At 47.6% G+C, this 17,104-nt stretch overlaps 2 protein-coding genes across 2 annotated transcripts in view; both read left to right on the top strand.

Moving 5' to 3' along the window:
* LOC310997277 (uncharacterized protein) overlaps positions 1-17,104 on the top strand; it is a gene marked incomplete at its 3' end in the record, with an annotated part of 100,275 nt that overhangs the window by 49,655 nt on the left and 33,516 nt on the right. The window lies entirely within an intron of this gene.
* On the top strand, positions 3,769-4,680 carry LOC310997280 (odorant receptor 131-2-like; the record flags this gene model as incomplete). The annotated part of the gene is made up of 1 exon (XM_083986956.1): positions 3,769-4,680. The coding sequence occupies one exon, from the start codon at positions 3,769-3,771 to the stop codon at positions 4,678-4,680; it is 912 nt and encodes a 303-aa protein (XP_083843082.1).

Genomic DNA, 17,104 nt, shown 5'->3' on the forward strand with positions numbered 1-17,104 from the left:
TACGCGTTGGCCAGATCCAGCCACACAACATGCAGATCTTTCTTCTCTCTCTTTGCAGTCTGGATCTGTTCCCAAATCACCGAGGCATGCTCCACACATCCAGGGAATCCTGGAATTCCAGCCTTTTGGCAGCTGGTGTCAATGTAGCCCTTCTCCATCAGGTGGTTGTCCTTCTTGCCATTACAGAGAAGAACATTTTACCCTCAATATTCAGTACTCAATAGGGCTATACTCCTGAACTGGCTGAGGGTCTTGGAGTTCTTCTCTTTTGGGATAGAGACGGCTACTGCCCTTTGCCACTCAGATGGGATGTTCTACTTGGTCCAGGCGATTTTCAAAAAGGTCCATAGGAGCTTCAGCACTCTTGGGCAGTTCTTATACAGCTTGTAAGGTATCCCGTTTGGTCCGGGTGTGATGCCGCTCTTGCTTGTCAGACCACCTGCCTGGCCTCGCTGAATTTGGGGGCTGATGCATTGAAGAGGACTCATGGTCCTGCAGGCTTGGGCACATAACCTGGTGGGGTCGCTGTACCGAGCGCGGATGTGTTGTTCTAGCTCCTCTTTGGTTTTCTCCTCCAGTAGTCCTCGTGCGTAACATAATGGGTTTCTGTGGAAGTTTACTCTCTCCTTCTCCTTCCTTTTCCTCTGTCGACGGATGCGCTCTGCCCTCTGCAGGTTTGCAAGCCTTTCTCTGATCTCATCCCAGAGGACTTTCAGGCCCTCTTTCTCTGAGTCCTCTGCTTTTCTCCAGCACTTACAGAGCTGCCTTCTTCTTGCCACCAGATCATCAATTTCCTTCTCCCTCCTCTCCTTTGTTCTGACTACTGCTTTCTTGACAGTCGCCTCGCCGTACCTGCCACTGCATTCTTCATGCAGGATTTCGTCAAACAGGTTTAGCGTGGCTTCCGCTGGGCCTCGTAGGGTTCTCTGCAGCTGTTCACTCAGGTGTTCATCCAGCTTTCTCCACTCCTCAGCCTCGTTGGACTTTGGCCACTTAATCCTGCTTCTCCTTCCTGGGCTCTCCATGGCTTGGATCCGCTCTTGGGTGTTTCTGGGCTTGTACTTTGGGGGTCTTCAGCATCCCTTTCTTCCTCCTCCCTTGTTTCTTCCTGCCCTGCCTCTGCAAAGTTGGGCCCAGTGGCACTGTGGTTTTCGACCCAGCCTTGGATCCCATTTGTCTGACCTGCTCTGTGAGCAGTGCAAGGTTGCTTATGCTGCCACCACCATACTTCATCCTTCCCATGTGGATTTGAAGACCCTTGTGTGTTGTTGTTTTTTCCCATCCACACCTACACCTCCGAAGAATTCTCATCTCATTTGTCACTGTCGTTGCGTTTGTTACCATTTGAGCCATCCTGGTAGACCGTTCGTCCATCCCGCCTCTCGGAGGGTCTTCGGGCTGTTTTCTTGCTTTTGCTTACGTAGTGTGATTTGGGTGTCGTCCCTGAGGGAAACTAGAGAGTATGGTTACTAGCCAGCCTCTCCCAATGCAGTCTATCCTGCTGCCACCAGTCTTCCCTGGACTCCAACTGCTCTATTCACAGTAGTCACTGTCTCCAGAGTTACATTTAGTTCTTCCTGCTCAGCTCTAGGCTTGCTGCACCTCCTCCGGTGCCCACTTTGTTAGCTGCAGGGTCATCAGCTGGGGACCACCGTTCATTGATGTTTCGCCCCTTAGCCCAGCACATCTCCTGGTGGCGGGGCAGTGAACGGGGACGTCTCCCCAACACTCCCTGCAGCTAACTCTCCACAGAAGTCTGCTCCCCACATTTTGCAGTGTCTCCTCAGCCAGATCCAGAAGCTCATCTTCTCAGCCTCTTCTGATATTTGCCTGGTTCCCTTGTGCAGTCTGGCTCCCCGCAGCCCCAGGTCTCTGAGCAGCCGTGTTGTTGACTCTCCAACAAAGCCTCTAGCCCTCACTTCCACTGGGTAGAGCTTCACGTTCCGTCCGAGGGTTAACATGATAAACTAATTTCAATTCAACATGGCCATTTGCTTAGAGGATTCAGGCTGAAGCATAATGAGCGTTATATGTCATTAATATGAAGTATTTGGCGTTTTCATAGTAAAAGCAGATATATAGGAAGATGGCGCCGGTAAGCTGGCAGCCTGTTGCACTCTGACTGTTTGTTTTACGTTTGTTTTGAGAGTGTGACTGTCTTTCTTGTCGTGTTCTTTTATTGTCGCATTTTTAAAGCCTCTTTTTCCCCTGTTGTGGTTTTAAAATGGAGTGGTTTTGGGTACTTTTTTTTTTTTTTTTTAGTATATTTTTGGGGCTTTTTCTCCTTTAGGGGCCGTGTCCACCAGACGCGTTTTCAGCGCTCTGGGCGTATACTTTCCATTCAAACCCTATTGAGTTGGGCGCTCACAGCGCTCAGCGGTAAAACGCCCTGGGCGCTTGCTTCTTTTTGTTGCGGCGCTCAGAGCGCTTCGAGTTGAAATCTGTTCAACTTTTAGAACAGTGCTGCGCTCGTCAATGTCACTTTTCCCCGCACTGACCAATCAGAATCAAGAATGGGCGGGACATACACTACCGACAGCAACACAACCGGAGACGTGGCTCGGTTCATATCATGACCCACACTTGTATTGAAGGTAGGCCGACCTCAGGGTCCATGTCAAAAGCTGCCGCTAACGCTGTTGTGTATTTCTGACACTCGTTGTGTTGTTTACATTAAACAAGGCAGGAACACGGACGTGTCAGAGGACTCGTTTTGTAACCTAGCAACAGCGGCATTCTGACAAGGGAGAGAGAGAGCACTAAGCGCTGGGAAAGCAGCGCTGAGAGCGCTGTCAGCACTAAAAACGCGTCTGGTGGACACGGGGAGGCAATGGGAGGCAGAGGGAGGCTGTTCTACCAACTGAGCTGAATACCGCCCCTGGTTTGGGGTACTTTTAATGTATCTCTCCATCCCGAAAGGTCTAACTGTAAAGAGAGTTATATGCACCATCATAGTTCTGTCAGGACCACTTTGTAAAAATAATATTTATTTACTTGCACAAATTTCATTTGGCGGTATGGTACTGTTCTTCCACGCGCTTGCGTGGAATGCCTGAGGCAGGAAGAGCACACCTTCCTGCCCTTCATGAGCCATCATGAATGGCATAAGCAGGGAGCGCAGCAGCAAAGAAAATCCAGACAGAGCAGAGCAACCAACAAGATACAATGACAAGGTTCATGACAGATGACGGGAGGAGCTGGGGTGGAGGTGGGTTGCAAAAAAACCAGCAGCAGCAGCAAGGGAGGTGACGTCGGGCTAGAGCAGTTTAAATATCGCGCTCTGAATGCAAATCCCCAATAGGAAGTGGCCACAGGGAGTCAGCTGAGCCATCAGCTGATCTGCTCAGGGTTGACAGCTACACTGTGCTGATTTAGAGCTTGACGTCATGGCCTGCCAGAACTAAAGCAACCTTTGATACAGCTTGAGCTTAACAGTTGAACACTTTCCCTCTTCAGTCACAACTTCAAAATCAAACTGCCACGTTGGAATTTAGAATGTCAGGATCGACGAATGGCATCAGTCATTACTAACATGTTACCATGCTTACATGTGATGGTGTCACATGACGTGGGTGTGAGAACTGAGCTCATAAAATCTGTGTGAGTCACAGAGACCTTCACTGTCATTTGATAGCACAGAGAAGAAGGGTATCCTTTTGTACTGCTGTTACATCAACAGGTGATAAAATGCACATGAATCAGTCTCAGACCAACATCACTGTTGGACTACAATATCAAGGCTTAATGGGATTAGTGTTGTTTTCTCTTATGTCTACAGTGCCATCCTGTGTGTTTCTCTTCATTAATGGGACTTTGTTATTTACCTTGAGGAGTAAACCAGTGTTTCGTGAGACCTCTCGGTATATTCTTCTGTATAACCTGCTTTTTGCAGACACTACATTGCTAGTACACAGTCAGTTACTGTATCTCATTGCTGCTTTTAGGGTGACAATGACATATCCTGTGTGTGGTGTTCTCGCCATGATCGCCAATCTCACAAATGATATTTCTCCTCTAACACTAGTGGTGATGTCTCTGGAGAGATATGTAGCTGTGTGTTACCCACTGCGACACACTACTATCATCACCATCAAAAACACAGGAGTGGCCATCATTGTGGTTTGGACAATCAGTTCAATGAGTGTTCTAACTCGAGTCCTTTTGCTCTTAAATTTTCCATTTGAAGAGCTCGAGACTTTGCAGATGAAGGACTTTTGTGGCAAAGAAAGCATGTTGCTTGAGCCAATGACTGATCTTTACGACAGAGGTTTCACTTATTTTCTGTGTGTTCTAGGTGTTGTGACAGTCATTTATTCCTATGTTGGTGTGGTGGTAGCAGCCAGGTCAGCCTCTACAGACAAAGCTTCAGCCAGAAAGGCTCAGAACACACTGCTGCTGCATCTGGGGCAGCTGGGCCTCAGTCTCTCATCAACTATACACAACCCAATGCTCACAGCCATCTCTGAAGTCCTAGACAGATTAATTATTGTGCGCATACAAATTGTCATTTATGTGTGTATTATAATCTTCCCAAGATGTCTGAGTGCTCTAATCTATGGCATCAGAGATCAGACAATCAGACCTGTCCTCATGTATCATCTCTGCTGTCAGAGGAAACTCTCACCTTCTCTGTCAGAGGCCTCAACCAAGGCAAAATTCAGCATACTCATCACTTCATAGATAAATACTTACTTCTACAAAATCTGGGTTTGCTGCATGCATCTTATTACCGACAGTATGTAAATGTCTACTTGCATGATTAAATAACTAATATTTGTTAAGTAATGGGCCAAACTTTAAAACACATCTCAATGGAAGTCAGTGTGGTCCAAGAACATTGTGAAACTCAAGAAATAATTAGTTATGAATACAAATGAATGCCTCCCTTCAAGATTCAATCGAGAACATTTTTATATTTTCTAAGTTAGAATTCATTATTGAGCAATAAGTTTGCATTACATTAAATTTTACAGGTGTTACAAAGAAAGTGGTCATTGACAGTTATGTGAATATAACATTTACCGCACCCAGATTAAGGGTAGACACTACAGGTGAATAGGGTAAAGATTTTAAATAACATTTATCACCATGAAACTTCCCAAGTTAATCACTTACATCAAGACAAATATTTTTTGTATTACAAATGCAGGGTTTCCCGCAGCGCTTTCCTGTTAAGGCGGCCGCCTTAACAACAATGAGCTGCCGCCTAAACTAACGTCTTAAAAAAATTAAAATGTAGCGATATTCGCCGGCGCTCCCCCGTCGGACGAGCGCCTTCATTCATCTCCGCATCCTCTCACACACATACACACCACAGAGAAGCGCATGCATAACAGCAGCGCGCGTGGTGAAACTTAATACGGCACGCCGAACCCCCCCCCCCGGACGATCGATCGATCCGCGCGATTTTTGCACTTTTTTGCACTTGCACCGATCACCCCCCCCCCCCCGCCAACAGGACAGACACCACCTTAACTAACACATTTTCTGGGGGAAACACTGAAATGTTGTCAAATTTTATGTTTGAATATGTAAATGAGGCAATATCTGATGAAATATGTACTAATTTGCATATATTTCCAGAACCGAAAAACTGAAAAATGGACAAAGCCCCTTTCAAAGTTCTTGTTTTATTTTGTTGACATATTAGAGTCAGAAGTTTTTACAGAGGGGATTTTCGATATCTCTTTTTATCACTCTGTAAATGAGAAAATACTGTCACCAGCCCTAAAAATCCAATTTCGCCATGTTTTTAGGAATACAATGTTGTATAAATCAGGCTTTGAATGATATATCAACAAACCCCTCTGTAAAAACCATCAGAATATAGACAGGACTAAAACTGGAAGGTTTGGTGTCTGTAGGTGCATTTTCAGAGCAGAGAGCCCCATACTGCCAGCCGTTTTAGAGCATTTTGAATGATCTTATAAGACCCACAGAATATTGTGTTCTATGACTATGTAAAAACACAAACTACCAAGAGAAAGTATAGACTCTCTTCTTTCATTAAAAAAAAAGTTTCTCTACCTTTTTCCGTTCTTTAGTAAACAGCAGTAGAACATAGGCTGGTTTTGCCAAAAACACCAGTTTTGACCAAAACACTGAGAAAACAAGCTTTTTGTGGAAAGAAACATGTCAAGCAGAACAGTGACTTTGACGTTAATATTTCTTGCTTTAGTGACACCTCACACATCTGGACAGTGTTCTCCTTCTATAAAACAACAAAAACAACACTGAGAAAGGACTTTTGATGGCAAAATAATAATTTATTTACAAATATCAGTAAAAATGCATTTTTTGTACGTTTGTATGCTGCCACATGACCTCTGCCCCATGGTCGACCTCTGCTCTGTAAATTATAGAAATATATATAATTACCATAAAAATACATTTCTTATTGGTGTGATGTGTGATTATTTTCCCCTTTCCGCTGGCGATCAAAGCGATCCGCCCTTCTCTAAGCAGTAAAAGTTAGCTCACGAGCAAGTTAGTTCTTACCATGGATTTATTATATTATTGCCTTCATGTCTTTCTGGAGCGTCTGGGGACGAGTCTCTGCTGCTCCTGGATGATGCGGACGGCAACCGCTCATCTGACAAATCCGGGTCACGTCCGTCCGTTGAGCTGGGCTGGGGAGAACCCCCATTCTGAAGGACCGCCATTCCGAAAATCCCTGAAGGGCTGTCATTCTGAATGTGTTTTATTTTAAAAATTGACTGGATTCTCTCGTGTTTCTGTGTTTGACTTCCTTCCCGACACGATTGCCCGCGGCACATAGACCAGACACCCCCCCTTCGAAATTTCACCCAGGCACGAGCCTGATGCAGCCGTGGCGCTCCTGCTGAAAAAGAAATGTCCTTGCTCTGTGCTTTGGTTGGGTTTAGGCCATGTGGAAAGGAGTTGGTTAAGTTTAGTGAAAAGATCAGGTAGAGGCCAAGAAAGTCTGCTAAAATGCACCTCCTCCGGGAGTCAAACCCTGATCTCCCACACCAGAGACAGATACTCTAACCACTGTACTACTATAACATTTGCTGCACTTGGTGCCTTAATCCTTTCGATGGCGGACATTTTTTCAGGTTCGGAATAGCACTCCTTTTCAAAAAATAGTCAAAGGCTGGCATTCTGAAACATGAAAGTAAACGTTCGGAATGGCACCTTGGACCCAGATGGGCTGTGGTGATGCTGTCATGGCCCTGAGTTTGCCGCCACGCAGTGGCTTGATTTTTAGTTGTTTTTGGTCTTTTGTCTCTTGTGTTCTTTGATTCTGTTTTACTTTGAAGTTCTGTGTTGTCCTGTGTCTTTTGTTTCCTGTTAGGTTCCTGTTTAAGTTTGAAGTCCTTGTCCTGTCTTCCTGTGTGCTCCCTGCCCTTGATTACCTAATGTGTCTCACCTGTGTTGATTGCACCACCTGTGTCTCGTAATTAACCTCAGTGTCTGCCTTTGTCCTCGTCGGTTCATTGTCATTTGTCCCCGTGGCTTCATGTTCCTGTGTTCCCGTACTACGTGTGAGTTCATAATAAATCCCTTCTTGCAATGAACCTGTCTGCATTTGGATCCTCCTGCTCCTCAAGCACACCTGTGTGAGCTAGCTAAATATGATCAAGCACACTTGTATGGCAAGCATATAAATTCCGCGCCGGTGCGCCTGTGCGTAATGGAACAACATGGATCCAGCAATTCTCTGTGTATTGGATGTCCTCACACGTGCCATTGAGAGGGAGCGGGTGTTCCGGGAGCAACACGATCTGCTGGCCTATGATGATGACTGGCTGATCAGCCGATTTAGACTCCCCAGAGCCGTGATCTTGGAGCTATGTGCTGAACTGGGTCCAGCATTGGAAAGGAGCACCCGCCGCACCCACGTAATACCGGTACCAATACACCGGTACCATGGACCACATAGCCTACATAGTAGTTGAATAGTAACGTTGAATAATGAAACCTGTTTACATTTTGAAATTCAGAAGTGACCCACATGATTTGGCACAGGTATTAACCACAACCGGGGACATACCAGCGGGAACTAGCCAACAGGTGTGGATAATAACATTAACATTAACTTATTCACCCTTGTGGCCGAAGCCCCTGCCGGGAATGATCTAATCCTGCAACATCTCTTCGCTATAGATCCGGGATATCACAGCCGTCACTGAGCGCCATAATGTCTGCAGTCTGGGATGGCCTCATCAGGATGAATGATCGATACATTCGGTTCCCTTACACTGTGGAGGAGCAGGCTGATACAAAAAGGCGATTTGCAGCAATGTCCAGTTTTCCCAATGTAATTGGAGCCATTGAATGCACTCACATCATGATTAGGGCACCGTCGGTGAATAAATTTGTTTATGTGAACCGCAAAAATGTGCATACGATCAATACCCAAATCATATGTGACGCCGACATGCTCATAACCAATGTAGGGTCCTGGCTCTACACATGATTCATTCATCCTGACGCACAGCTGTGTGGGGGCAAGACTGGAGGCAGGCGCTGCACGTGACGGCTGGCTTCTTGGTGAGCACACACACTCATTGATTGAAAGCTGCTGCTTATAATCAACAATTCAAGGCTGATACTCCCCCCATCTTTGTGACTTACAGGTGATAGTGGCTACTTCCTGAGGGAGTAGGCTAGGCTGGTAGGCTCCTCTACCACCCAAAATAAGTCTGCAGGATAATCTGGGCCTGTGCCATCCTACACAATGTGGCAGTGAGGCCTGGGGTTGCGCTGCCATCGGGCCTCCCTCCACCCCAGCACCACCCCAGCATGTTGATCCAGACCCACAGCCCCTTCCCCGTCATGAGGGTTTCCAATTGGGACTAAGGGCACGAGATGCTGTGCTGCACCGTCTGTGAGCACCCCCCCCCCCCCCCTTCTAATGTTACGTTAAGAATGTGTGTGAATAAAATGTATAAGCACGACATTGTATTTTTTCCCTTCATGCAACTAAAACAAATCCTGTATTGTGACAAAAGATTCGACAAGAAGATGGTTTGTTTATTTTTTTTTACTGCAGCTGTGAGGGCTGCAATATTATCAGCATTGCGCTGCTGACCTGCAACAATGCACTGCAGTGCTGCAGCGATGAAGGTGTGGCGATGGCTTAGACTAGTCAGCTGCTCCGCCACTGCACCGACTGCAGCCACCGTGTCCCTCTGTGCATGCAGAGTGTCCCTCTGTGCTGCCAGCGCCGCGTCCGTTAGCACCCCCAACCAGTTTCCCCCTGCCTTGCTGGGGCCTGGTGCACTGGGGTCGGGGACTGCGCTGGGGCCCGGTGCACTGGGACCGGGTACTGTGCTGGGGCCGGCGACCGAGGTGGGGCCTGGTGCACTGGGGTCAGAGACTGCGCTGGAGCCGGGTGCAGTGCTTGGAATGACCGTGAATTCGAGGACGACAGACTCCCCCTCCTCGGTGTCATCCACCTCCGAGTCTGAGGAAACATTGCGTGTGTTAAAATCCACCTGTCTGTCTGTGCATATTATTTTCTTATGTCGTCATTGAAATTAATTTTCTTTCACTGGACAGCCATAGTGGCGGATGAATGATTAAAACTGTGATTTACCGGGTTCTTTTGTAGTCTGGGTCTCCCTCGCGGTCATGTCCCCCTCCTGCTGGTCCCCCACCAGTGTCCGCCACACTTTGGCGGTGGGCGGACAGTCTTTTCTTTGCTTCTCTCTGTAACAATGGTAGTGACAGTCTTGACATTATTGCATTACAGATTATGCTGTAGACTATGCCATATTGCAGATAAAAACCCACTTTCAAATTGGTCCACTTCTTGCGGATTTCCATGTCCGTCCTCCTGCACCTGCCGCGTTTACAGCCCTCGTCACCTCCTGCCACTCGGTTGTCTTCCTTTTGTTGGTGAGGCCGGGGCTGTGGCTGATTTGATGAGATTGTTGCCGGACGAGAAATTGTTTGATCCAACATGTGTTCATCTGTTGTGATTCTGTGTGTTCTTAGTTATATCATGTTCTTGTTCCTAAATACACCACAAGACGAAGTGATCACACAGAGTTAGTGCAAATACCTGCCTAAGAGGATTTTTTCCCCCGCCTGCACCTCACCAACAAGGACATGAATTTCACTCTCTGTGAAATTGCGTTTCTTGCCACGTTTTTCTGCCATGGTTCACCCGTCTTCCACTGATGTCACTCCACAAATCCACAGAGCACACATGGCTACTTTATATTGCAGGATGCTGATTTGCATTGACCATATATGGTTGTGCCTGGGCGTTTAGAGGGTGGGGTTGGAGGCGCGGTCACATCCGCAAGTTTCTTGGGTCTGGTGTGATATATCAATGGAAAATTGTGGACACCTGTGTGTACGCCATTTTCGGCTTTTCGTCGTATGCAAAAATTTTGTAGCAGTTTTACACCCTTTTTGATAAATGAGGCCCTGTTTGTTGAAGCCCTCGTTCCAAACTACAAAGCCACATAGACACCACAAATTCATTTGGAAGGTTGACAGAAGGTCAAGTGTCAGTAGGCTGTCTAACATTTTGAATTTGAACTCCATTTTAATATCTTTACACTCGAGACCCACGTTTTAGATAACTTACTACTACAGACCACCCTACCCCTCAATGCAGGAAAATCTGTTTAGAACATGTTAAGAATGCATCATGTTCTTTATTGTTGTCATTTTGTTGTAACAGATACTATAATTTCTTACTTTTTCCTCCTTTTTGTAATAACTGTAATGATGATTAAGTTGTGACTTTTTGTGTGTATGATAAATGAATAATCAAAAGGGAGAATTGTACTGGCAATTTCAATGCTGTTGTCCATGCATTGTCCACCGCTTCATCCGAAGTCGGGTCGCGGGGGCAGCAGTCAGAGCAGGGATCCCCAGACTTCCCTATCCCCGGACACTTCCTCCAGCTCTTCCGGGGGGACCCCGGAACAACATGAGTCTTCCCCGGGGCCTCCTCCCGGTGGGACATGCAACCTCCCGAGGGAGGCGTCCAGGGGCCATCCGGTACAGATGCCCGAGCCACCTCAGCTGGCTCCTCTTGATGTGGAGGAGCAGCAGCTCTACTCCGAGCTCCTCCCGGGTGACAGAGCTCCTCACCCTATCTCTAAGGGAGCGCCCCGCCACCCTGCAGAGGAAACTCATTTTGGCCGCTTGTATCCGGGATCCCGTTCTTTCGGTCATGACCCAGAGTTCATGACCATAGGTGAGGGTGGGAACGTAGATTGACCGGTAAATCGAGAGCTTTGCCTTTCGGCTCAGCTCCCTCTTCACCACGACGGACCGATACAACGACCGTATTACTGCAGCCACTGCAGGCAGGAACTCTCCCCCGACCATGGCCTCTGACTTAGAGGTGCTGATTCTCATCCCAGCTGCTTCACACTCGGCTGCAAACCGCCCCAGTGCATGCTGACGGTCATCTGCAAAAAGCAGAGGTGAAATCAAGTGGCTCCCGAACCGTACCCTGGGCTGCGCCTAGAAATAAAAATAATAAACAGAACCGGTGACAAAGTCCAACACGCACCGGGAACAGGTCTGACTTATTGCCGGCAATGCGAACCAAGCTCCTGCTCCGGTCCTACAGGGACCATACAGCCCTCAGCAGAGGGCCCCCGACCCCATACTCCCTGAGCACCTCCCACAGGATGCCACGTGGTTGAAAGCCTTCTCCAAGTCCACAAAACACATGTGGACTAGTTGGGCAAACTCCCATGCACTCTCGAGCACCCTGCGGAGGGTATAGAGCTGGTCCAGCGTTCCACGGCCAGGACGAAAACCGCATTGTTCCTCTTGAATCCGGGGTTCGACTATCGGCCGAATTCTCCTCTCCAGTACCCTGGCATAGACTTTCCCCGAGAGGCTGATAAGTGTGATCCCCCGATAGTTGAAACACATCCTCTGGTCCCCCTTTTTGAAGAGAGGGACCACCACCCCGGTCTGCCAGTCCAGAGGCACTGTCCCCGACTGCCACGCGATGCTGCGATGTATGAAACAACATCTATTGCGTATGTAACAACATCTATTGCACGTCTGTCCGTCCTGGGTGAGGGATCCCTCCTCTGTTGCTCACCCTGAGGTTTCTCAGATTTTTTCCTGTTAAAAGGGTTTTCCATGGAGTTTTTCCTCAGTCGATGTGAGGGTCTAAGGACAGAGGATGTTGTTACGATACCATGTAAAGCCCTTTGAGACAAACTGTTTGTAAAAACGGGCTATACAAATAAAATTGCCTTGCCTTGCCATTGCCTGCAGAGGCGTGTCAGCCACGACAGCCCTACAACATCCAGAGACTTGAGGTACTCAGGGCGGAACTCATCCACCCCCGGTGCCTTGCCACTGAGGAGCTTTCGGACTACCTCAGTGACTTCAGCCTCTGAGTCCTCGGCCTCTGCTTCCTCTACGGAAGGCGTGTCAGTGGGATTGAGGAGATCATCCTCGAAGTATCCCTTCCACTGCCCGACAATATCCCCAGTCGAGGTCAACAGCACTGCTTCCCCCTCCTGAGGCATCGGATGGTTTGCCAGAATTTCCTCAAGGCCGACCGGTAGTCCTCCTCCATGGCCTCCCCGAACTTTTCCCAGACCGGAGTTTTTGCTTCCGCGACCGCCCGGGCTGCCGTCCGCTTGGCCTGCCGGTACCCATCAGCTGCCTCGGGAGTCCCCCGAGCTAGCCAAGCTCGGTAGGACGGCATCCCTCCCTAGAGTCCAGCCTCTCTCAAGGAGTTGGGTTCCAGAGGCCGTGCATGGAGGTGAGCCCGACTATCTCTAGCCGATACCTCTCAACCTCTCGCACAAGCTCAGGCTCTTTCCCCCCCAGCGAGGTGATATTCCATGTCCCTAAAGCCAGAGTTGTTGTCCGGGAATTGGGTCGCCCATGGCTGCCACCAACAACACACAGCACCGACCCCTTGTGATCCTTTCTGCGGGTGGTGGGCCTACTGGAAGGCGGGCCCACGTTGCTCCTTCGGCCAGAGACCCGGCCACCAGGTGCTCGCCTGCGAGCCCCAACCTCAGGCCTGGCCCCGGTAACGCCGATCCGGGCGACGTGGCCTTCCTTGATGATATTCTGTTCATAAGGTAAGGTGACGGTAAGGTGGCGGTCCATGGCGGTTCAAGGAGGGGTCAATGCTGTTGTGTTTCAACCATTTGAGATGTCCCCACACCCTACATCCCTGTCAAAAGTGTTTTCCTGGAGTTTGTCCTCAGTGGATGTTGTTATGATGCCATGTAAAGCCCTTGAGACAATCTGTTTGTAAAAACGGGCTATAATGCTTTGCCTTGCCTACCGTTTCCACCAAGATATCAGGCCTTCTTGTGTATTAACCATTTGTGAGTTGTGATATAAGTTTCACCCTCTTTATGTTTGAGTCACCCTGTCTTACATGCAACATCCCCACTGTTGTTTTCCCATGGGAACCCACCAGGGGCTCGACACCCCAAATGGAAAAACAATAGAACGAGGGGGATATCAGTTCCTGTAAGGTGTTAAAGCCAGGGCCCCCACTAGACCAAAAGGCCATTTGAAGACCCCTTAAGTATAAATGTAGATGTTACTTGGTGCTTGCAAATAATTTCCACAGCACGCACCGATCAGATACAAGTTAAAACTCACTTAATTCAACTTTCAAAGGAGGTTAAATCGAAAGCAACTGGACTTAGTTATTTGTCTAGGAAGACGTTTCACCTCTCATCCAAGAGGCTTCATCAGTTCATGTACGCAACTGACCAGGCTGGGACTGGTCCAACTATCTGGTGTGGAGACTCACTATTTAACCTCTTGTGTGGGCGTTGACAAGGGTGATGATGTCACTGGTTCCCTTTTGTGCTCCAAGTAGACAAATAACTAAGTCCAGTTGCTTTCGATTTAACCTCCTTTGAAATACTATGACCTGGGCAAATGAGAATATGCACCGGCTTAATTCAACTTTAAAGTTTTCGGGTTGTTTTGTCATTTTGTCAAACGACAACAACAACAAATGGGAGTCAAGCTTCACACCTCTCATGTTAGAGCTAACTGTCTGTAACCACGTTGCCATGGCACCAAGGCCGGGCTTCTTGTTTTCCTATATTTTTTTGGGGCGTTTTTGACTTTATTTGATAGTACACAGTGAGATAGACAGGAAAGGGGGAGGCAGAGAGAGGGGGAATGACATGCAGGAAAGGTCCGCCGGGGGACGCCTGCGTTGAGGGCTGTAGTCTGTACATGGGGCGGCCACCTTAACCACTGCGCCATGCACCGCCCCGGCCGGGCTTCTTGTTTTGACCTGATTTCTGAAACATGTCAATAAAACAGTGAATCTTCCTTCACCTGATCTCGGGAAACAGTTTTCCTTCCAAATAAACATGTGGGAAAAGACTGTTTTGTGCAGGAGAGAATTTTATGAAGCTAAGCTATTGCCAGCCTTTTATTGTGAAAAGTTAGGACAGGAAGTTCTTATGTTGATTCAACAACAAACTAGAGCTGCAACAATTAATCGATTAATCGAACAATAATCGATTATTAAAGCCTCAGTATGTAGTATTGGGGTTAAACAGTGACATCCAGCGGCAAACTGAGTATCTCTTTGGTTTGTGGACAACACAAGACAATTGAGGATGTCATCTTGTGGTTTGGGAAACATTGATTGACATTTTTCAACATTTTATTGACCAAACAACTAATCGATTCATCATTTACATATCAACAGATTAAACAATGATGAAAATAAACGTTAGTTGCTCAGGTGTAGGACCGGAGCATCCCGTCCTCTAGCTGCAGTGGAACTGCTGGTGTTTCTTCAGGTTGTTGGACTGGCTGAAGGCCTTCCCACACTGCCCACACACGTACGGTTTTTCTCCGGTGTGGACACGTTGGTGGACTTTTAAGCCATATGGACAAGCGAGCGCCTTCCCACACTGCCCACACACTTACGTTTTTTCTCCGGTATGGACGCGTTGGTGGGCTTTTAAGCGACTTGGACGAGCGAACCCCTTCCCACACTGCTCACAGCTGTACGGATGCTCTCCGGTGTGAACGTACTGGTGGACCGTTATCTCTGAGGAGGTAGCAAACCCCTTCCCACACTGCTCACAGCTGAACGGCCGCTCTCCGGTGTGGATCCGCTGGTGGACCGTTAACTTTGAGGAGGAAGCAAACGCCTTCCCACACTGCTCACAGCTGTACAGCCTCTCTCCGGTGTGGATTCGCTGGTGAATTTTCAGTCGGGACAAGTCGGTGCACAATGTGCCGCACTGCTCGCACCTGTACGCCGTCTGTCCACATTGGCGTTGCCGGCGGTGAGCGTTCAGAAGACCTGAGGTCCTGAACGTGTTCCCACACCCATTACAGCTGTGTGATTTCTCCTTGGTGTGATCCTGTTTCTATGGCAACAGACAGGAAGAGAGAGAGAATCAATCAATCAATGATGGATGGATGGACATTAACTACCGTCATCATCGTCATCACACAGCTTGTTGATGCTGCTGTTTTGTTTTCCTTTTTAAATTCTTCATTAATACAAATCTTACAAGCAGTATTATTTCCAGTACAAATAATACTTTGAAACTAAGCAAAACATGTCAGGGTTTTACTTGATATAGTAACCAGTGATGGGAATTACGGCGTTTAACGGCTCAAAAAGTTACTGTTTCCCCTGTTATAACTCCGTTACCGTTACTGACAATAAAACGCTCCGTTACTTGACTCAAGAAGTTAAACAGTTACTTTCTCGCATGAAAAAATATTAAAACTTAATAAAGTGACGTAACAGCGCTACAGCAGGAAATAAAGTAGGCAGGTTAGGTTTTAGACTTTAGTGAACCACAAAATATACAATAGGTAACAGCTAGCTGTTAGCTTCATCTCTTGATTCGCTCCCACTAAAAACAGACACAGACCTGTGGACCGGAACCGGGCGGACCGGAGGGCTCGTTGTCCTGGTGGACCGCGTCCTGCTCCTCCCCCGTAGTCCCAGTCTGCCCAAACAAATCCGGATCCTGGTCCTCTGCCTTTATCATGTTGTAGTCCTGGTCCTGGTTCTCCTCCTTCATCGTGATATTGTTGTAGTCCTGGTCCTGGTTCTCCTCTTTAATTGCGGTCATGCTCTTATCCAGGTCGCTAATTTCCCGGTCCAGGTTCTCCTCCTTCATCCTGGTCCTGGTCAGACGGGACCTCCTCTTGGTGCTTTTCCACTAGCTCAGTACGGTACAGCACGGCTCTACTCGGTTTTATTCTCTTTTCCTCCAGCCCCTCCTACCTGCTACTTCTTTGTTAACGCCTCAGCCCTGGTTCCAAGCGAGCCGAAGCGATACTAAACGTGACGTCAGCCGACTGCCTTCTCCTGATTGGCCAGAGCGTCGTCACTGGAAGACGAGTGAGTCTGGAACTGACGAGAGGAGAGAAACAAGAGAGAGACGACGTGATATGACGGCCCCGCCCCCGCTGAGGAGCAACTATGAAGAACTCAGAGCTGGAGAAGCTCCTCAACCGAGCCGTTAGTGGAAAGCCCCATCTGTTTACCTGTATTCTCGAGATCTCTCAGATTCTCATGGTCACATCACTAAGTCTCCTCCCCATAGATACCATTGCTAAAGTGTCTGAGTTGACCGTTGGAAGAATCATGTGACCCTGTAGAATTGTTTGAGGAAGAGTGGGCAACCAGCATTTTTTTTAAAGTTCAAGGTGTCCCAAACAAGTATCCACCGGTTTCCGTCCAAATAATTTATTTAAACACTGAACTCATTTGTGTTTGTTGTCAGAGCTTAAATAATATGTTCAGACACTAACTTCTAACTAACTAAGTATTCCAATGGTGTATGGAGGGAAAGTACATCTTCTGAGAGAGCTGGACCAGAGACAATATTATTGGGACCAATACCTAATATCATGTTCATATCACATTATCCATTTTGGATGATAACGCTCACATCCAGCACACTGTATCAAGGATCTGTCCTTCTGAAATTGTAAAAAAAAAATAATAATAATAATTGTGAAACAAATGAGTAAAATATAAAGTGTTTACACATTCACACATTTCACCAGTCACACAATACTGTCTGACTAACCTATTGTACTCTGTGATTATCATCCTAAAAGGTATGCATGCGGCCCCCAACTTACCACCACACCCTAAACTCCTGAACATTCA

This window comes from Trachurus trachurus, assembly GCF_905171665.1.
Source record: "Trachurus trachurus genome assembly, chromosome: 14".
NCBI lineage: Eukaryota > Metazoa > Chordata > Actinopteri > Carangiformes > Carangidae > Trachurus > Trachurus trachurus.